General features: G+C 34.1%; 1 protein-coding gene across 9 annotated transcripts in view; it reads right to left on the bottom strand.

The window, feature by feature from the left end:
• NFIB (nuclear factor I B) overlaps window positions 1-23,891 on the bottom strand; it is a 234,456-nt gene that overhangs the window by 25,288 nt on the left and 185,277 nt on the right. For 3 of the 9 annotated variants that reach the window (XM_063295050.1, XM_063295049.1, XM_063295048.1), the window contains exons 10-11: window positions 22,713-22,795; window positions 12,045-12,133 (exon numbers count right to left, since the gene is read on the bottom strand). The exons of 2 other annotated variants lie outside the window; for them this stretch is intronic. In XM_063295050.1, the coding sequence (XP_063151120.1) occupies window positions 12,045-12,133; window positions 22,713-22,795 (172 nt within the window). Of the gene's footprint in view, window positions 1-12,044; window positions 12,134-22,712; window positions 22,796-23,891 lie in introns of those variants that run through there. 4 more of the 9 variants (XM_063295051.1, XM_063295056.1, XM_063295055.1 and 1 more) reach the window with 3 other exon arrangements.

The following is a 23,891-nucleotide window of genomic DNA, read 5'->3' as shown; positions in this document are numbered from 1 at the left end:
TTCTTATATATTTCCTACCAGTTATCTTTGGGAATATACAGTAGTTCAATATATTATTTCTTAGTCTGACTTGTAGTTTGCAGTTGTACTCAAACTATGATCTATGCTAATCCTGACATAATAGTAATTAATTTGGGTGTGGATTTCAATTATAAATGTCTGCTTATCTACACATTTTCATGGAATGACTTTATTTTTTATTAACTAGGCATTAACTCTGGACAAATTATGGCCAAAATGTGCCAAGTTTTAGTATTGGCTTAAATTAGTTGCTTTAAGACAATTTTTAAATTATCTCATTTCACCTAGAAAGGCCTTTTCATTAGTACCTTGTGGCAAATGTAACATGTAAATGGTCTTAAAATATTTCTGGACTAGTAGTCTCAAGGCAACTAGACAACACCATTCAGTACTATTTTCAGAATTAATGCCCAGTTAATTAGAAGACCATACAGACCTACTTAACAGGACATAGTCTGATTTTTTTTCTAGTTCAAATCAATCTTTTGATTTTTACCATGATTGCAGTAACAAACTTTAACAGTTTTATGAAAACACATGATAAAATGTTACATTAAGTAACTGAAAGGATGTTATCAATGAAATTAAAGAAAATTATTGTGATTTTATTGTTTAACTTACAGATTCTTTTTTGCCACTGAAAATTGATGCTTACCAACGTCTACCTAAGCAGTACTTGAGAACAGGAGAGCAACAAAGAAAATAAACTACACTGCTTCCTATATAAAAGACTGAATTCAGTACAGTTTATGCCTTAAGAATGGATGCAGCACACAATGATGCCTGTTTGGAAGTGTGCCTTTTATAAAATTGAAAGGTCATAGTCTGGATATTCTGTTGTTGCTATTATTTTGCATTTTAAATTCTAATGGAACTTGAAATTTGTCCATCATCTTTACATTTTTTAATTTTGTGACATATATATTTACATATATATATGCAAAATTATGCAAAGCAAAGAAAAAGAGTAACAAGAACTAAGCAGAATAAATTGAGGGTAGAAGAGAAAAGAATTTAGTTTATATGAACAACATTCACTATACCACTCCATACCTTTCTATCCTTGCAAAACATCTTTGCTTCTACCACATCCTTATACTGATTTATAGGTAAAGGTAAAGGTTTCCCTTGACGTAAAGTCCAGTCGTGTCCGACTCTAGGGGGCGGTGCTCATCTCCGTTTCAAAGCCTTGGAGCCGGCGTTGTCCATAGGACACTTCCGGGTCATGTGGCCAGTATGACTCACGGAACGCCGTTACCTTCCCGCCGAAGCGGTACCAATTAATCTACTCACATTTGCATGTTTTCGAACTGCTTGGTGTGCAGAAGCTGGGACGAGCAACGGGAGCTCACCCCGCCGCGCGGTTTCGAACCGCCGACCTTCCGATCGACAGCTCAGCGGTTTAACCCGCAGCGCCACCACGTCCCTATACTGATTTATACATTGCCTTTTATTCATTAAACTTCTACCCTGCCTCTGAAGACATCATAAAATCTAACCAATCACTTATCAGTTTTCCTCTTCCTCTCAATCCATAAAGAGCTGTGAAGATCTGTCTCTTCAGCCAAGCCTTTGGTGAGGGACAGTGAGACCCCTCGCTTCATTCCATCTGGTCTGTCGAACTTGCCATCTTTTATTGATTTTATTGTAATTTGTTTGTTTGATTGTTGTAAGCCACCAAAGTTGAGAGTTGAGCAGCATACAAGTTTAAATAGTAATAGTAATAATAATAATAATATGTTTATTTGGCAATTCAATCCTTTTAAATTTTCCCTGTTAGATGGAACCATCTGAGCATACTTTTTGGTACCAATTCTTCTCTTCTGTATTCAGTCCACTTTCCTTCATCACTCATTCATCCCTGACCTTATCTTTTGTTGTTTTACCATACATATTTCTAAAGTACTCCATTCCCGCTGCGTTCAGCTTACTTTATGTTTCTCCTGACATATACAACTCTTACCTCTATATAGCAAAGTGGGCAAAAACCTGCTCCTATATACAACAATTTTTGCTTCTTTCAATAGTCATTCTCACAATGGATACATGCTACCAACTTACTTTCTACTAACATTTTGGCTTCTTAATTTTTTCCATCTGTTTATCCAACTTTAGTCAATAATCTACCAAAATACACAAATTCATTAGCTTGCTCTAGTTTTTGCTCTTTATATGTAACTTTCCCACTCTATTTTCACTGTCAAACACAACTACTTTGATCTTTGACACAATTGTTTCCAGATCTGTACTTTTCTATCATACAATCTATCTAATATTTGCTGCAAATAATTTTCATTCAACAACAAAAGTACACAGATATTCAGTTCTCTAAACAAAATACTTCTAGTGCCAAAACCAGTTATTTTTACACATTTATTCATATGTTTATTAAACAATCAAGAGGACATTACACATATTTCTTATTCCCTGCTTAATATTGAGCCGTTTGCTAAGCATTTCATCTTTTTTCATACCTTCTTCTATTATATACTATTCTTTTACATTTAGCATTGAACTTTTAACCAAATTTTTGCAAAATTCAAGCCTATTTGCTTTATCATATACTTGACTTTATTTATTGCCAATAAATGCACAGTAAACTTTCTCACATACATTAATTTCTCAGTAACGTCATAAAGAATAACACTCTGGTGTTAACACCTCCTGCTTGGCACAAAGCTTTACTGTACATCCCAATATTTTGCTCACTGTCACCGTTTAAATTCCACCAAACATCTTCCCAAGCATACGTAAGGAAATAATGCCCTGTACTTCTTGCATTCACTACTTGTTACTACCACTGTCCCCTCTGTGAGGGAAAACCACATCATTCTCCAATCCTTGGGCAAAGACGCAGTCTTTACACACATATTAAATAAATCACAAGGCAACTCCATGAGCAAATACATCCATATTTTTCAACATTTTGACAGTATTTATGATTTACCTTTCCACAGTTTTATTCAATACTAACATTTATAGCACCCATTTCAATTCTACTTTTCAAAATATGGTTGTCATTCCCTTCAATTCACCACACATTATTTCATTACATTTATTTTTAATTTCATTCACTCTGCCAGACACTCCTTTTTAGATTTCTTCACCCACTTCAATAATTCTGCATTTTTGTAACTTTTTCTCCCTATACATTGTATATATCTTTCTCATACATATCTTTTTATTTTTTGCAGAATTCATTTTTTTAATGTGTGTTTTTGCTTAACCACAGATTTTTTATTTCATTATTTTATCAAATATTATTTTTCATACTTATTAGACTAACTCTACACACACTTGCGGCCATTTAGGACATTAGTCTTTTTTGTTCTGTTCTAAACAGTTTAAATATTTTTATGTCTACTTTTTCTTAATTCTGTTGAGAAACTGCTACCTCTTACAATGTAAGGATTTGACTTATTACAGATGTTTTACTTTCACACTAGCGTCTTCCCTTTTCTCCTAAGTCCATTTCCTCCCAAATTCATTCCTGATACTATCAAATAATGCTTTGTCCCACAATTAGAACCTCCCATCATCATTGTACCATTTACTTTGTCTTCAAACATAACAATCAAATCAATCATACTTTTATGTCGTTCATTTACCATGAGCAAGCATGAATAGACATGCTTAAATTGTGTACCTGAAACAATAAAAAATTCAACTAAGCTTATACTCATGAATCACCATTCTCATTTGTTTGGGGTTTCCAAAGGGCCCGATTCCACCTATCCATTTATGTCATCCAACAGAGTTAGTTTTTCTCCCAAATCACATTCATTTAGAATCTTCTGCAATTTTCCAACAAATTCATCCCTCATTCTCCCATATCACCATTAATATGGATCTATCATAAATCTATCAATTCATACTTTCATACACGCAAAACAATCTAGATGACACCAATCTGTACCTTCTGATATGTATTTTAGCCCTTTCATTCATACTTAAATCTGTGTCTTTACTTTCATGCATTTATTCACCAAATCTACTTCTATGCATTTATTCATCAACTCTACCCCACAAAATCAGACTACCTTCATTTGCATGTATTACACTGTTCACCTTTCTCTTCATTTTACAACTATGCACTATCATTTCATTTCATTTTTCATTTCATATCATACTTTTTACCATGTACTTCTCTTACATTCCAAGTTGTAAATTTTGGTCAACCAAAGCTTTCAAATAATTACTTTTAGTAAGAGAGAGTAGATTAAGTTACCAGTCTTGGTTGTACCAAAGTCACATGCAGCACTTCCAAAGCACATCCACAAGAGTAAAGGAAGCCCAGTTTGATCTCTAACTAAAGGACTGTTTTGCAAGACAAAATACTGCTGCCCACATCCCAGCAACTAGGAGGCACACATTGTATATTGACACTTTCCGGATGTTTATTATTCTGTCAGTGATGAAAATGAACATGGCTTACTTTAGACATTCTGGACCCTTAAGAGGGTGCTGAGGAAACCATTCCAAAGACCAAGAATGGAATGTGATATAATTATAGCCAGACACGACAGTTATGTTTTGAATATGTAATAACTAGACCTAAGTGACATTCTTTAGTCACAGATCCCTGTTCTTGGGATCAATTGTTCATATGCATAATTAATGCACTCAGTGTCAAATTTCATGATTATTTCAGAGCTTATCTGTTCCTCCTGCTGCCACATCTGTTGGTTCCTCATCCTGTATACAGGATATACCAGAACTTATTTTTAGCTTTTGATAGAACAAATCAGAAAGTGAGGCACCATCTCCCTCTGTGTCTGATCCATAAGTTCTAGACTGAGGCTGGGCAATCATATAGTAGCTGAGAACTACACTTCACAGTTTTTGGGAAGGTGGGGGCCCCAGTGGAAGAGGCAATGGTACAAAGCAAAGGCCATGAAATGCTTATAGGAAAAGCCAATCTCTTCTGTTTAGGAGAGGAGAGACTTAGGAAGAATTCCTTTGTTTTTTCTTAATTTCAATAATCATATTTTAATACTTTTGTGTTTAGTACAATACAAAACTTGTGTGTTTTCTGTCTCAAAATGACAGGAAACTAAGTTGCCAATTTTCAGCAATTATGGGTGGGAGGGAGCTTCAAGGGATACAAAGTAATACTCTTGTTCTGTCTCTGCTTAGGGCAGGATCTGAGACAGCAGCTTACTATTGAATGTTCCTTGAACTTTTCTAACACTGCTTCTTATTGTTTCCAGCAACTCTCGCAGGATATGGATACTCCATACAAATATAGGAAATAAGTCTGTATAAACATCCTCAAGCATGATCTACCCATCCTCCTATAGTAAGAGGTTTGCAGCTGGGCCCAACCTTGAGTAAGGGGTCTCCCTTTTGACCCCGTAAGTCTTGGTCCATTTTCAGTCCCGCCTACTGCGCTTCTTCAAGAGCTGCTTGAGATGATATTAGAACTGAAATACTATTTTAACATTTGAACATTAAATGTTTATGTGTAAAATGTTAAACTAATAATGATGGAAAAGAAGTTCTGAAATCCCATCACGCCCAACAGGAATACTTCTGGTATCCGTGTATGGTGGTGGTTGTGATTATGGAGGAGGTCCTTCAACAGTGGTCCCAGACATTTGGTGCTGAGTCTTATGAAGGTCTAGATTCTGGACTGACCTTATGCCAATACACTACATATCTGTGGCATGGTCTCTTCCCTTTAACCAGCGTAACTGACTAGCATTTACACCATGTCACTAGAAAAATTAAATCAGAGAATGACATGGGAATATATTCTTGATGGCAACCCTGTGAATATTGAGGGCAGTCTGGCGATCTCAAAAATTTGGCAGTGTGTACAGAAATTGAAGATTGGTTTCTAGAAACAATGATATATGCTGGAACCCTGGATTTTGAGCACAGCAGCTCCCAATGAATTTACAAGCTAAAATGCTACTAATGAATTTTTATTTATTAGTTTACATGAGAAAAGTAACAGAGGACAACTAAGTGTTAGAGATCTAGTGTTTATGATATCCTCTTTTCACAATATATCTGTGTTAAGACCCTAGTCATTTTGTGGTTATTAGAGAAATTTCTAAGTAAATGAAATGTTTCTTTAAAAATCAGCAAGTACTTCATAACAATATTAGTAAACTACAAGTATGAAACTTCTATAACCATTTTTCTCAATAGGAAACGTATGTAGCATGTTAGTCCCAGTAGCTATTTATTTATGAAGAGAATGAGATCCATATTCTCATCATTCTGTTCAGGTAAGTTAACCTCATGCTTTTTAAAAAACAAACAAACAAGGAACCTTTTATTCCTGCTTTGTTTCAAGCATGAGATAAAAACGTCTCTAGTGCTTTTTTTATTTAATATGAGACAGTAATAAAAATCAGTACGCTATACTTACCTAGATTCTCAGGGATGAATAAGCTATAATTCACAGGCTTTTCTTCCTGCCCTTTTTCCTCCACCCTCTCCCCTAAGATCCTACTTATGTATTTCAGCGGCAAACTTCCACTAAACAAGAGTTTGATTTTTTATTTTAAAAAACTGATAAAATACATATATTAAGTTCAACAGGCTTAATCTACCTTTCATCTTTTTACCCTACCCTGGAACTGCTTTAAAAGGGCCCCCAAACGCTGCATTGCCTTTAGTGAACACTATATTGTCACCACTGTTGGCCTTGGAGACTGAAAAAGTAGGAAGGGGGGGGGGAGATGGCCCTTGTGTACCCTGATACATTGTTTTAAAATACAGCACAGGAGAGATCAGCCAGAAAGCTTTTGTTTATATCATATCAATCTCTTTTTCCTAACAAAAGCCTGATTTGCTTCATCTCAATCCCTTCAGAAGTTATTTCTTAAAAGGTAAAACCACACAAGCATTTATTTTTCTCCTAAACTACTTCACAAATGATGCTCAGCAGATCATTATACATCTTTGCAGGCAGTGATGTATCCAATCATTAGCATATATTTATTTTATTCAGTAAACGTTCTGAGAGGCGTTCTCCTGAAAAACTGCACTTATTTATAGCTGGAGACAACGTTGTGTAAACTAAAATTGAGAGTAGACTCTCTGAGATCAGCAAGGGGTTAATGGTCCACTTTCCAGCTGAGAGCACTTTCAAAGCACGCCCCTCCTTTCCTAAAAGCGCTGCCAAAATCATCTGACAGGAAACATAAGATTAAGTTTATCCTACCTAAGAGAACAAAAGGGTGCTCAGAACAAACAACTAGTTTACTGCAGATTGGGAACTTCTCTAATCCTATTGGAATCTCTTGTTCAACAAAATGCAGCTGAAGAACTTGTTTTCTTTCTTTTTGTTGGTGGATTCCCCACTGTACCCCATTTTGGTCATACTGTAGTTTTGCTGTTTTTTCCATAAGTGTTAACTTAAAGTGCCAAACATAATCATGTGGAAAATGGACATTATTGATTCCTATGGTCTATTGTTTTCCCATTCTCAGTCCCTGAAGTTCAAGTTCAATCTGGAATTACATCATGTCTGGTTTCTCCTGGTTACCAGACGGCTTGAGACGTGACCACAGCTACAGAAAAAACAAACAGCCTTCTTCACGCTTCGGCTTCCCTATCGATTCAAACAAACTTTTTTCCTGCCTCTCAAGTATGCTTCAAGTATAGAGCATGGTTAATTTAGAGATTAAGTTCCAAATTAGATTATCTAATGGCATCTTAATGGATTGCTGACCCATTTCCTGTGGGATGGCAGCATGCAAGTCTGGCTGGAATACAATTAATTTCTTAGGAAGTGTTCAGAAGATGTTTGCTTAAATGGAAAGGAAACATAATTCTCTGCACATCTTTCTTTATTAGAGAGCTGGGTGAAACTATAACAGAGATAGTGACAAACTGATACAAGCCAGAAATCCTTCCAAGCTTCCTCCTCTACTACAATGATTTTATCAGCAATGTTTTCATTCCACTGTTCTTATTTGCAAAAATTGAGTCTGTATTTTTAGTCCAAGCAAATTTATGATACAGTATGTAATTTCTATCACCAGAAGAACAATGTTACTCTTACTACTGATTTTGTTCTTTTAAAGTTTGCATTTAAGTTAGAAGCTTAAATCTGCAAGGCTGTTCTGATATTAAAAAAAAATGTTTCCAGTCTCCTTTTTCCCATACTGAGCGGAAGGGGAGCAAAGAAAGCTGCTCCAAAAAGTTATTTGCCACCTTGAGTTATTTATAAAAATAATAAAGGTGGGATAAAAGTAAATATATGTATAAATATATATATATTGAACACCCTTTGGCTAGAGGAGAAAACCAGCTGGGTGACCTTGGGCCAGTCACTCTCTCTCAGCCCAACTCATCTCACAAGGTTCTTGTTGTGGGGAAAATAGGAGGAGGGAGGCATATTAGGTATGTTCCCCGCCTTGAGTGATCTATAAAAATAATAAAGGCAGGATAGAAACAAACAAACAAAAAAATTCTGAGCCCAAAGAAGCCACCAACTGTTGCCTGTTGCTTTGTACTTCTGTGTCAAGATAGCAAACTGAAAGCAGGAAATATTAACCTAGGATTTGGGAACAGCAAAATTAAACTTAAATTAGCAATTACTGTAACCCTTTAAAACAGCATTGAATGCATTTGCTTTTTAAAACACAAATTACTAATACTTGATAATTATTGCCCCAACCTTACACCTGGGAAAGGCCTGGCCAAAAACTTTAAAAGTACACAACTACTAACAATTCAACTCTTTGGCCTTACTCAGCAGCCAGTAGTAACTGCGTGATCTCTCAGGATCAGATATAATTACCACATGAAATAAGAGCTAATATTGCATGTCATGCATTACAGAAGCATTTCTAAATATTTAGTTCAGTGCATTACCAAACATTAGAGACTGCAACTTCCTGAATAGGAGCCATGATGACATTACACACATCACGACATCACACAAATGATACAAATTATGCAATGACACAAATGAAGTATAGCATGTAGTTCGCATCATTTGAGCAATGCTATCATGATGCATGTATTTGTCCCCTTTTGACCTTCCCATAGAACACCATGAACATGTGGTGAACAAATCCAGTATCTATATGCACATTTCAATTATTGTCTAAAACTAAATTCCAATTTGAATTACCTCAGACATGGAGCATATAGATATTTGTAAAACTGTCTATGTTTGCACATTGGTTGAATTTATATTAGAACTAATATCTAGAAACTGCATTGGCCTTCCTTGCTTAATTAAATCTTAATTAAACCATGCTAAAGTCAAATAAAACTTATTTCTGAATGTATTTGGGCAGTGTTTACTATGTTTAATTTAGAGTGATTTCCATACAAAGGCTAATTAGGAGCTGATTAGAAAAAATATGATAAAGTTATCTAAACAAAAGCAAAATAGGAGCTTATAAGTAAACAATTAATGTTCAGTGGAAGTTTGCAATAATGAGGATAATGATGATCTTAGAGACAGAAAAGGATGATCCCAGGAAACAGATAAGAATAGTGTGGGCACTACTCCAAAAATTATTTATACAGTAGCATAGTCTTGTGCATTGTAAATTACCATTACCATTACCATCACTTGTACATTACCATCAGTTTGTCTACAGCCTCTGGCCTAACCCAGAAAAATCTCTTTTCTCTAATGCTACCTAGGCAAAATCACCCACGAAAATTTGAATCAAGGTCAGCTGCTCACTCACACTAAGACAAGGTACTCATAATGTGGACTTCTGAATGTCTCTCCTGAAAAGTAGTTTGCGTTCTCTCCTGTCCCCACTGCACAGCACCTCTGAAGATACAATTAAGAATGGAAGAATGTCCTTTCAAAATTGCATTCCCAAAACTTAGCTCCCACCTGTAGGAAAAATACTCAAACCTTCAAATCCAATTCCTGCTCTCCCCCTAGAACCAGTTAACTCAGTCAGAACAATTCTGAGTTGGAAAAATGATCATACCTGACTGATTCTTGCCTCTTCTCTACTTAGATTGGCAGGATGGCAGGGCTACTTTTGGTTGTTGTTGTTTTTAAAGAAGTAATATGGAGAAAAGTCAGAACTCCATACAACTTCAATTTATTTCTTGGTCACCTCAGGTCCTGACTCTAATTTTGACCACTGAGAAGTATCTAGCAATTGAGGAATTGTGGCTCCTGCCAATTTCCAAATTTTGAACTGGATTCATACCTTGTTAGGATCTGTTTTGCCTTGATTTGAATCCCAACATGATCCTAGTCCTATGAAAGTGCTGTTCATGTACTATTCATAACACATTTGAATACACTTGGTTTACACTATTTCTCATGAAGGTATTTACAAAATCATTTGCCTGGAGAATAAAAAAGGAAATTCAGAAATAAAGAGGAGTATTGCATGGTGAAATCCTAGAACTGCATCTTTATAATATTTTTATGAATTACATGGATGATGGCTGGGACAGTATTATTATGAAATATGAAGATTGTACAAAATTTGTAGGCAACTGAAGCACTTTTATACAGGATAAGAATCAGAAAAACTGGTAACTGGAATTAAGATGACAACTTAAAAAAAACTGGTCTTCAAGATCGTGTTATTGTAAAAATATGGCATTTTAGTCCTCTTATTAACTGAACTATCCTTTTAAAGGCTAAATAATTAATAAAATCAGTTTTAAGTTGTCCAGTTTTAATCCTGACAAATTGTAAAGATCCAGGAGCAAATAAATAGAAGAACCAGAAGGCAACTTTTATAGGACTTACAGAATGTGCAATATTAACCAAGATTGTTTTTTAAAAGATGCGTTTGGGAGGGATTAAAGATCAACCATGACAGTGATGATGGAAATGTACATAATCTCTACCAAACATAACACACAAAATCCATATAAATTAGAAACAGGTTAAATTTTTGGAGAGAACACATGGATATTTAAGGCAGTTCAAAGAGTAGTTATAAAATATGCTTCCTTAGAGAAGTTTTCAAAATAAAACTAAGCATGAGACACAAATATAGGTTGAAATGAACCCATGCAGTTCATTTTCTATTTACATTTGGAGATAAGCCAAACAGTCCAGTTTATTCAGATTTATCAGTTCTTAAAATGAAGTAACTGGCAATAATACCCAATTATATATTCAAGTTGGAAAGCCCTTTAAATATGGGTGATAATTTCCAAGATTGCAGCAGACGATAAGAGAATGAGGAGGAAGGACTTCCTAATTTTAGTAGGCAGCTTTCAGGATAAAATGAGAAGGAAAACTGTGTGTGTGTTTGTGTGTGTGTGTGTGTGTTTGTGTGTGTGTGTGTGTGTGTTGGTGAGTGTGAATGAGCATAGGATTCCACTCTGCAATTGCTCTTTTCATCCCATCCCACTACATCTCCTGAAACTCTCCAAAGATTTGCTCTTGTATTTGAGGAACTATCTGGAATGATATTTCAAGGAGAAGGGAAAGAAAGAGAAAATAATACCTTTTCATGACCTTATCGAATTGAATCAGAAGCAATTCTGCAAAGAATCAGAATTACTTAATTACACGTATCAACTAACACGTTAAACTTTTTACATCAGTATCTATTTCAAAGTAGCAGTTTCACCTTACCTGCAGAGAAAGTAATTTTATGAAAGGGAAGACTAGCTAATTCTACTTAAGTTAAAGACACAGTTTTACCTTACCTCAGAGAACATTTCCTAAATTCATAAAATCTGCCCACATGATTTCCCAAATTGTTCCTTCAGGTATTAGTCATATGTGTTACCTAACATTAGACACTTCCATGCTTGTCATGTATTCCTTAAAACTGTTTCTTAATATGGATATAAGCATAACATAAATTTGCAAGCTTCAAAATCCCTACCCATACATTTTTGCTATGTTGCTTTCTTCATAGTTTTATATTTGACAATGAATATTGGGCATCCTAACTGTAACATTCATTTCAGCTAATGTAAAACATGTAATTCAAAAAGATGTTAGATATTTTGCAGTTAAATTTTGACAAATCTAATCCTGGAGGCCAACTTATACAAATAACGAAGAACCCAAGATAGTTTAGGTTTGGAAATAATTAAAATTTTACCTTTGCCAAGTAATTCCCAATGTATCCTCATTGGCACTGGGGTATAAATGCCTGCCGTTTTGATTCATGGTCCAGTCACAAATCCTCAGCTGTCAATTGAAACCTAGCAGTCAGATATGGATCGAGCAGTACTACAGTTTTTAGTATTTAAATGAATGCATGCAAACTAGCATTTTATATGGCACAAACCTTACATCCCCAAGTAGTAGTAGTAGTAGTAAAAAAAAACAATTTTAAAAAATAAATTTTAAATTCTTTAAATTCTTGTGCAAAATAAAATTGTACACATTTAGAAAATGCTATATGAATATGCTTTTCTATTAATCAAAGCATAAAAGAGCAACTGGAATTTAGCAATTAATTATATTATAAACTGAGCTGGAAACAAAGTAAATATTAATGTTCAATTTTAAAAGAAAGAAAATAAAAACTACTTAAAATTATTCAATGTTCCAGAAAGAAAAGGACAAAAAAAAAAAAATCAGTATCTTTGAAAGCATGCATTTGGTGATACACAGATGACATGCAACTTATAGGAAAGGATCCAAAATTACACAAAGACCTTATCTTACTGTTCAAGAAGGAAAGAGGCATTTGTAATAGAGATTGATTAATTTAGTGTTACTGAATACAGCATCTCTTAATGCTTAATGCTCTGGTAAAATAATCTGATCTAGTTCTTAATTCAAGATAATAGCATTTAAAAGACTTTAAATACAAGGAGAAATGCATTACATGTAAGCTGAAACAAATATTTCCCAGGTCACCAAATCATCAGGATTGCTCTTTTTAAAAAAGAACCCTATCCATGTAACTCTACACAGCCATTGTCTAGCAGCAGACCTGCTAGCAGTTTTTTTAAAAAGATATGATTATACTTATATTTGAGAAAATGAACCTTATCTAAACTTTTAAAGAAAACAGAGAAGTATGATTTTAATCTCTATAAATGACTCTAACGTATATCACACATCAAAGAGCACCTTGAATTAAATGCAATAATGTGACTATGATTAATTGTATATAAATGTGATTTCTTCCCCTCTCCACAATCTCTAAGTGGCTCTAAAAGATCGATGTTTTAGTTTAAGCAGTGACTTTCACAGCAGCTCAATTTATTACACTCCTTTCCTGAAAAAACACATGTGCTGAGGAGAAAACTATATTCTTGTCCTGACCCTGTCTGACTGCAACATTTCTGTGCTTCCTGTTGCTGAGTCTTCAGAAGTAGAAACAAAGGTTTTTAACAACTGTTTTCTTAGCTATTATCTAAAGAACTCGGGGGGGGGGGAGGATTATTAATTTATTTTAAATTTTTCTATACCTTCTGCCTTTAAATGAAACCTCAACATGACTGGCAACTAAACAGAAATGGAATCATGAAGATGAAAATAATTTTGAAATGTAGTAATAATGGCAGAAGTTATACAGAGAAAAGGGTGCATTTTTAGGGTAAGTCCTGCTGTTGACATAGATAAGCTGGCTGCATTTTTAAATATCTTCCAATAGCTAAGTTTCTTTTTAAATCTGCAAGGGTTAATTCATGGTTTAAGATGCACGCAGCCATCTAAGTGAGTGGATGGGTGGGTAGGAAAGCCCTGCTGGCAAGTTTGTCAAATGTAAGTTTTGCTGTACGTTTCTCCATTTATACAATCATTCTTTCTTCATAAAAATGGGATTTAGTATTCATCTGTCAGCAATAGCATCTTCGCAGGCTTAACCAAAATCTCACATTAAAATATAGTTTTTTTGGGGGGGAAACCTTTATTTTTGTGTAACAGAGTTTTAATTTTGTTTATAATCATAGTGTTTTGTGTTTTATAAACACTGCACTGTAGAATTTATCACCTTGAATGCCCTATAGGCCGAAAGGCAAGACAGAAATTGTACAAATAAGCAAGCAAGCAAGCAAGCAAGCAAACACCGAATGACAGAAAATCAGAGGCATGAATGGAGTGTGCGAACTACAGCTTCTGTTAACTGTAATCTAGCAAGAGAGCTAAGTTAAAACAAGCTTACAATTGTTACTCTCCTGCTGAAGGATAGTACAGCTAGAACCAGAATATTGAGGAACTAGAACATATATCAGCTGAGCAGACTGAAACCATGTTCCCTGATGTTTTGAGTTCTAAAAAGTGGTTTGAACAAATATTTTGGCAAGGTTAATATTAATATATATAAATGGTTAAAAATAGTTAATATATAAATGGTTAAAAATATTTAACCATTTTTAAAAGTCTTGAATAAAAACAGGAATATGTTACTAATAGAATTTGATTTTTTTGGCATTTAGGGAAGACAGTAAGACTTGATGTAACACATACTGTTCGCAAAAACATTTTAAATGTTATTTGCCTACCCTTCCATATGAATGTAGCATAGTTAAAAAACTGAAATTATACTAAACAGACAGATATACACAAATGTTCAGCAATATGCTGCCTGCATTGTAAAGCAAACAGTCATAATACAGTAGTGATGATGTCAGCTTTGAAATGGTAATCATGTCTTGGAGGACCAACTTTTAATCAATGTGTAAGGGATAAATAGAGGTAGAATTTTAGGCCATTTCACCACCACACAGCTGATACTGCTGGACATGACTATCTGTGTGACATTACACTCACAATCTTACATTTTTCTATGATAATCCAGTGCACATTTCTATGCATCAGGGTATGACCAAATAACACAAAACCTACTGAAATTACATAGTACATTCTTGTAACTGTATATGGCTTCACAGATATAGCCTACTTTATACACCGGACTCTTCTGTTCTGTTAATAGCTGTGTTGTTATTAGCTGTATAGCTAAATAACAAATTTCAAAGATATCCATGCACACAACAAGAAGTGCATGCTTCCATTTTTCCCCCTTTATACTACTTGTTCTCCTGCTATATGGCCCTTAAAATAATACACTGGAAGATCTTTTAAGGAGCTTTTCTCTTTCTCTCTGAGAGTGCTTTTGTATGTGTATGTGCATATACACATGTGTGTAAAACACCTCTTCTGTCAGGAAATCCTTCATGCTGAATCAAATGTTCTCAGTTGGGGGATCCTTTTGCAACATTATTGAGGACTATATTGAGAACACAGGAAAGGAAAAGTGGATGCAAGGTTTGTTGAACATCTCCTTAAAACAAGATAAAGACAACCTTTTGTGGCTAGGGATACAACTGGGAATTTGGAAACGAATGGTAGAAATAATCATAAAATGGCTTCCATACAACCTTGTGTTTTCACAAAAGAACTGGGCATGGACAATTATAAAATGTCTATTTCCCATAAGGTGAACTAACCACAGAAGATGCTCTTTCCCATCCTTGAATGGCCTTTGTGGGATCCAAAGGATTGCTGCAAATTAATATAGTATCAGCTCTAGCTCAATTGTGCTCTTATGCCTTCAATTGTATAATTTTACTACATAACAAAGCTAGTGCATTATACCACGGTAAATATGGAAACTGCAAACCAGAAATCTCCCAAACATACAAATAATACCCTTTGTAAGATCCACAAAAGTATCTGTGAATGTTCCACAGAAATTCTAATGCTGAACAAGAAAGGAATTACTCCTCGGGGTTGTTAAAGAAAACACCTAACTTACCAACTTCTTAGATAATTTACAAATCAAAATATTACTGGAACTATACTACCACCAGCTTTGCATACAAAGTGGTACTGACTGAGAATGAGTCAGCCCTGAATCCTAAATATTGTGTACTCAAAAGCACTTAACAGGTTTTGGTTTTTCTCTTTACACATTAATCCTGTGCACTGTGAATCAGAACTCAGAAGGGATAAAAAGTTCAGTTCCATGGTCTTAGAAAATATTTCTCAGCTTGTTGTGTATGTTACTTCTACAAGATCCAGGGAACTGAAAATAGCCCTTAACGCTCAAGCGCATGCTTATGCTCAGGACAGATATATAGCGTGTTGAATTGAGATTGTATCTGCAGAACGAGAAGGGAGGGGGCTTATTCCTCACCCGCAGTATCTCCTGTCAGCCTCCAAATCACACCCTTCCCCCATTCGCTTCAAAGTCAGAGAGCTTTCCCAGGTGGGAACGGCATAGGGGGCTGGAGAGAGAGTGTGGGGGAAAAAAGATTTTCCATGCTTCACCTCCCAACATACATGGGATGTTTTAATGGCTGACCAAGAGAGGAGTTAGTAAGCAAGTCACCCTGCAGAGATAATCTGAATCCAACTAAGTTCGTTTTTAATTTCATTTCCTATCACCACCACCCAACAGCCACACTTCCACACGAACAGAATATAAGTTATAACTTACATTAGCCCTATTTGTCTTGGCTTTAAATAGATGAATGCCCAGACCAATTAAATATATTTCATCCTGATTAAAACCCCATGTACTATCAACTGAACAACTTGCATTCACAAACTGAACCATGGTTGAACTAATTTTGAAACTAAAATCCTAATCTAAAGTTCATCACAAGGAAAGTGATTTATGGAAGAATTTCAAGATTCTTGTTATGGTAACAGGTGCTGATTATGGCAGAAAGTCCAAGCATCGTATCAGCAACATTTTTTAAATGCCTTCATTTCTTTGATTTTGCAAAATGTCCAGTCTAAGATAATATGGCACTATAAAACAAGTTTCAAAGGTCTTGCATATACTAGCTCACTGTTTTTAAGTATTTGCTCAAATCACAAATCTATAACTAACTTAAATATGTCTGTTGTTTAATATTCCTAATTTGAATAGAATTGTTTTCCTTCCACCTCTCTCTGGGTAATTCTTTAAGTGTGTGCATGTATATGTCTCTTGTGTTTGTAAAAATTAATTAGTTTTACCAGAGCCTGCTGTGCTTTTTTGTTGATTGGAGGAAACCTTTAAACATTTGCATATTCTCATTGTTTTACTGAAACTTCCTTTCAATGTGTTTCCTTTCCAACAAGAGTAGGTAAAAGATGACCTCTTATTCATTTTCATGCTTCTTTTGACAGTCATGTGATCAGATTTTACGTCAAGCTGCCGGCTATGATAAGGCACACAATATGAGCAGCCTGATAGCCCATTTCCTGAATTTAAGTTTGTTTAAGTTAGTAGGGTCTTTTTAGTCATTGCCGAAAGCAAGAGGGCTTACCATCCTGGCAATTTTAAGACAATAAATGTGCTTGAAACTACCTCTTCTGTTTCATCTGTATGCTGTGAACAAATTCAACCAAGGGAATTTATTCTTATTTCTAATACTCCTTAAACAAAAAACAGAAAATGTATCTTGAGACACACTCAAGATCTTATGTAATATGAATAAAGATAATTAGTAGTTCTGTATTTTAAAATACATTTTAAACCCTGGGAAAGGCCAAAAATATCTCTGAAAATAATGCTAGGAATATCTATTTCTATGTAGCAATAAGTTCCGTATAATGTTAGGCAGCACCAAGATGTATCAATTTTGGAATGACTAGATGAAATTAATAGATGGAATACTAATATTTTCAGTATAATTTGTAACTACTATTTTATTGCAGCTTATTTGTTTTCGTGTTTCTTTTTGTAAGATCCAATAATCTAACATTGAATATTATTATAAATCTTTTTTTTTTTTTAAAGTTCATTTCCTGAATAAAAAGGGTGTGGGGAAGCTTGTGGATAAGAGTAAATAAAGGATTTATCAGTCCCTCCTGAAAACGAAATCAGATCTGGAATCCCCTCCATAGCTATCATAACCCTATTGATAATCTTCAGGAAGAAGATGCTTACATAATCACAAATGGTATGCCTGTGAAGCAGAATGAATAAATTACTAAAGTTCAGCAGTCCCATTCTTCTTTCTTCCTTTCCCCATTCCCATAAACCTTACCAAAAATCTACTTCAAAATTTCTATGCTTTGTACAGAACTCTGGGATGCCCTATGGAGTTCACATTCTAGTAACTTCAGTTAGCAGCATTACCTGTTGACTTAATCAGTTCCTACCACAAAATATATCTTACATTTCAACATTTATTTCAGTGATAAGGATAATTTTCAGAGAAAATTAAGAAATATATTATTGGTGAACTTTTCACTATAGAACTCTTTGCAGATTCTGTAGATTCACACCATGCTTGATTAACTGCACGAAAATCTGATAAAATTGAAAACCAAGAAAATAGCCCTTTATTGTTAAAGAACAATTCATGAATAATTACTTCATTATTATTGATATTAATGAGGAACTCTTTTATGCAATTACTGAATCAAAGAGGCACTCTACATTCTAGTCCCAGTATAATTTCATACTGGGTGGAGAATGAGTATAAAACAGTCAATATCTGAGTATCTAGAATGTGCTATTTCAGTATAGAACTATTTGTTAAATTGAAAGTTAAATTTAGCAATCCTAAATAGCTAGGAACTAACAAGAGCTACAACCACAGAAAAACGAATGCTTAAATTTATGATTTTTAATAATAACTTTGACTTTATAACTATCACTATATTAAGTTACATGCTTTTCATAATAAGCTGGTCAGTAAATTAAAATGTATTGCTGATGTTGGCTCTCAGTATATATAATCTTTCAAAGCTGTATTTATAATGCTTCCATAAATGCAAACATTCCAGCAACTCTCTGCAATAAATTGTTTTACTGGAAATTCTACTAAATTGTTATTTTGTGGAGAGACTATTTATAAGGAAAATCACCAACAATATAAGCTGCTTAAATTTATAGTCATTATTACAGTTTATACAGCCCATATTATAGTTCCTTTTAGCAACAACAACAAAAAAGCACTCAAGATTAAACATCAATATATCTCATAACTGAAAAGAATAAATCTCTATAAACCTCAATCTCGTGAAGCAGGGCATGTACCTATAAGAATATTTATTCCTAAAGGATCAGAGTATATTAAAAGGAATGGTGGATGTTTAAAACACCTCTCTGGAACTAAAACCATTGGCCTTCTAATTTAGAATTTCTCTCAGCTAATATAAAATGATTGATTGCCTTTATTTCACGTAACTCTTGATTTTTCCTTTCATTCATCATAGTCTATTTTAACCTAAATGCATTTAGGATCTGCCACAAGAAGAGTGGTCTCTTTTAAATTGTTGTAAAGTAATGAAAAGACATAATAAATCAACCTTATTTGTATCTTACTAAAGAATAACCCTTACTCTACCCAAGTAATTTAGACAGTTTCTGCCTGGGTGCTTTTCCAAAAAATACAATTATATTGTATTGCCATTTCCTAAACTTTTAAAGAAATCAGATGGATGTAAAAAAGGAAAAAAAGTCATGGAAATTTTCAAATAAAATTATTTTACTAGGCCTGTAACTTAATCTTAGTTTTAATCTACACCACAAGCTTATTACTGTACTACACTGTTCTATAGGATAAATCATGGTACCATGTCTTCCCTACTTACATTTCTAAGAATTACTTCAAATCTTACTCCTACATTCTGTTTCTAGTAGGGATCAACCTGCAGTACAGGAGCAATGTCTTTAGCATGCAGAATTAAATGGTATACTGACTCTGAACTGGAGGGCTTTTAATGCCAATCTTTCAATAAACCTGCAGTTAAAGCCAAGAGACTAATAAGCCAATAATCTGGCGTTTGTTTTTATTGTTCTGCATTTGGGGATTGTTTTAACAACAAATATGTAGATTAGAAATGGCATAAAAATAAGTAAATATTGCCATCATCTGGGCCATGAAATGGTATCAGAAAAAATGTATGTAAGATTAATTCCAGAAAAATAAACTTCAAAATTATAATACACTCTTGCTGCACATTTTAATACAGTACTGCTTTGTTTCTGCTCCATGCACCAAATATCACATTTAAATAAGAATAAAAGAGTTTCAAATCCCTACACTATGCAAAATTGTTTAATACTGTTTAATAGAGCTCCATTTAAATTAATGTTGATATGGATCTTATTATTCTTGTGAGGTGAAAGGTGAAAGGTCCCCTGTGCAAGCACCGAGTCATGACTGACCCTTCGGGGGGACACCGCTTTTGCGACATTTTCTTGGCAGACTATATTGGGGTGGTTTGCCATTGCCCTCCCCAGTCGTCACCTTCCCCAGCAAGCTGGGTACTCATTTTACTGACCTTGGAAGGATGGAAGGCTGAGTCGACCTGAGCTGGCTACCCGAGAATCCAGCTTCCACTGGGATCGAACTCGGATCACGGGGAGAGTTTCAGTTGCACTACTGCCGCCTACCACTCTGTGCCACACAAGGCTGTACTTATTATTCTTACATGAACTTAAATTATGTGATATAAATAACACCATGCCCAAAATTATGATTTATACAATAATTCTACCTTAAAACTAGATCCAAGATCCTGTTTATATATGGTTCTATATAGATAAAGTTTCGGACAGGACAAGGCAGGAACATTGTTAATACTGCCTTGAGTTGTACAAATAAAGGTGGGATACACATCTAATAAATTAATAAATATATAAATATGTACCCACACCACAAATTATTTCAGTTATATGGAAAGCACTGTGCAAAACTCACGGCCTGACTACAGTGTCAAAATAAGAGTGTTCAACCAATTTAGATATATTAAAATTAAAAAGAAAAACAACTGTTCTATGTTGCATTCTTTTATCTCATGGAGCTTTTAAACTCTATCTTTCTCTAACTTACGGTACTAGTTTTATTGTGAAAAGACAGACACATATTTGTATCATCTTCTTAATGTCATAACGACAAAATGCAGCAGGAAATTATTTGAGGAAGCACTGATAATACCAGTATTGCAAATGTGTGACAAGTTCTCTTAGTGATATTTTAAGACTGGCTACTGTTTTCTTAATTAATTTAAATGGTTTCATTATTTTCTAAACAGAGTAAATGGTGTATCTAGAGAGAATATCTTAGCCATCTGGATTTTATTATATTTAATATATTTATATTTTTATGTCATTGATATTGTTGTATATTATTGTATATTTATTGTGGTTGAATGTTTTTATTGTGAACTGCCCAGAGTCCCTCCTTGTGGGGGAGATGGGCGGCGATAAATTTGATAAACAAACAAACAAACAAATAAACGAACTTCATTTTGAATACAGCAGGTCCCCGGTTTAAGAACGAGTTCTGTTCCTAAGTCTCTCCTTAAGTCGAATTTGTATGTAAGTCAGAACAGTTATTTAGCATCAGTCAAATGTTTGTCTTAGTATATACTATAAATTTTACCTTTCTAATGCATATAAAACACTTAAGAAACACTTCCTAATAGACTAAAACATATTAAACATAATACACAAAATCGTATTGTATATTTAACCCAAAACATTGTACTTAACTTGAATTTTTAATATAATAGTCTTTATGGCAGTCTGTTCTTAATTAGGGGTCATCTGTAAACCTGGATGTTCCTAAACCAAGGACCTGCTGTATAACAATTCCATAATTGCTAGCAGTGGTATTACTACAGCTTGGCTGATAGAAAGAGATCCAGGGCACAATAGCTCCTAATTAAACACAACCTGCACCTTTATAAGGTCATATTTCTACTTATGTAATTAGGAACTATTCTTATTTATGCTTAATTTACACTTCTTTATAAACCACCTTGATATGTGATCTTTATCAAATTGTAAGCATCATATAAGAAAATTACTGATTTAAATAGCTAATACCTATTTAGTATGTTGGTATTTTTTACTGATGTTTTCACCAATAAACAAAACAAAACAAAGAAAACACCAACCCTTACTATATACAAGTGTTTTCAATATATTGTGATTTATTATAGAGGTGGGTGCCATCCAGATGTTTTAGACATCCACTTTCATAATCCCTTACCGCTGGATGTACTAGAGAGGCTAATGGGATTTAAAATCAAAAGCATCTTATCCTAGTCTATGGAGTCTATGGATTTTGCTGAATTTCCTATGAGTTACCACACTTTGGCATGGAGAACACAAAGAAGTTTCCAGATTCAGCGGTACACTATCTAGCTATATCACAATAAAGGTTCACATGAACAAATGCCCACCAAATTGCAGTACAAAGACAGCCATATTAATTATCATGAAGTTTATATAAATTTTGGAGAACTAGAATTACATTTTTTCTACGTAGTATAGGATTCCAGCACGTCCCTGTAGTCGGATAACTTTTTAATATATCTCTACCCTAAACATCTATTTTCAGTTTGGAAAAAAAATATTTGCATTAAATGCTCAGTATTAATGAGATATAAACTATAAAACCCTGCTTGAAATGTAACTTATATTAGAACCTAGGGAAAAAAGAAAAAGATCTTGCATCACAAGACATTAACACAGCACTTTAAACCTGATAATCCAGGGACTAGCACATTCTGCAACAGAATCTGATTATATAATTCTTCTTTTGGAACTACTTGTTACTAATGCAGAAAATTTTAAATGTTTAAAACTGAAATACTGAAAAACTAAATGGCTAGAGAATCAAATTTTTCTTAATTCTGACCAGCGATGTTTTCTGCTTTCTAGATTCTTTAAAAAGAATGCTTTTGAAAGATATATCATGTAAATACAGGAATTTTCATATATTACAGGCTTCATAAAACTACTGAATCCCCTGAGATCTTGATCTAAACTAAGATGTCGGTGATAGCAATATGAAGGAACTTACTGCAAATATTTGTATTTTTCATTGTTAATACCTATGTGAAACTTGCCCACCTGTTGCTGGTGTAGGAAGGAAGGGTCTCTTGGACTTAGTCCCACATATCGATTGGCTTGGGATGTGCCTGAAGCTGTATATGCTGATTAAGGAAGAACAAAACACATTGATAAAGATAGAAACCTATGAATTTCTACCTTGTATTATTCAAGTATGAGAGACTCAAGAGTTATGAAGCATGAATCTGGTTAATGGTATGATTCAAGCCTGCCTATTGACTTCAATGGAATCTGCATGAAAATAGAATTACATTATCAGTAATAAAGTCTCTAGTTTAAATTTTTTCCAGTTTCATTTAAGAGAAGTTAATTCAATCTGATTCTCATCTTATTTCACCACTTTATATTAAAATTCTATCAACAGAATCACAAGCAAGATAAGACTAATTCTTAAGCCTTTGTTTAAGTATTGGAATAACATACACTGTTTCTAATACTATTCAAATTCAAAATATAAATATAAATGTTGATTTAATACTTGTTTTTATGAAGCATTAAGGGTTTTTTCAGGGAGAGCTAACTATTTTAAATAACTGGTATTCTCTATAATATTATGAACAGTATTCAAAATGTAAGTATTTGTGAAAAAAAGAAAATGTAAGAACTATTATTCAACCTATGACGTAGGGGGTCCTAATGTTTTCTTCTGTAGAATCATGTGTATGGAAAATAGAAGATGAATCCTCTCCTCTACAGGTTACCCTTTGAATCAAAAATAGGTCCGTTCCAAGTGAAAGGCACTAACTGCTGGTTGCTTATGGTAGTCTGTCGAATGAAACAAGTGGTTTTGCATTACTTCCTAACTTTGAGTTATCCATATTCATTTTATAACACTATTGTGACTGCCAAAACCAAGCCATTAAAGAATGAATGGATAAGTAAATAAAAGATAAATTTTAAAAATACAGAATCACTTTTTGAAAATTAATACGTATGGTTTCTTTAAAAATTACCATTTAAAAAGCCACTGAAGAACCACACTAAATGGGGTGTAGGAACGTGGGACTTCATTCCTCAATGTAATGGGAAGAATCATTTTAATTTTTTTCATAAAAAGTTTAAGTAGATCAATGTTGACATGCAATAATTAGCCAAAAATATGTAATTACAGCTAAGTAAGTGTTGGTGCCTTTACGTGCCACACATCTTATCATAAGTATGGATTTATTAGGAATAAAT

This window comes from Candoia aspera, chromosome 2, assembly GCF_035149785.1.
Source record: "Candoia aspera isolate rCanAsp1 chromosome 2, rCanAsp1.hap2, whole genome shotgun sequence".
In the NCBI taxonomy this organism is placed as follows: Eukaryota; Metazoa; Chordata; class Lepidosauria; order Squamata; family Boidae; genus Candoia; species Candoia aspera.
The sequence above is the reverse complement of the archived record's forward strand: the minus strand, read 5'-3'. Positions and strand labels throughout refer to the sequence as shown.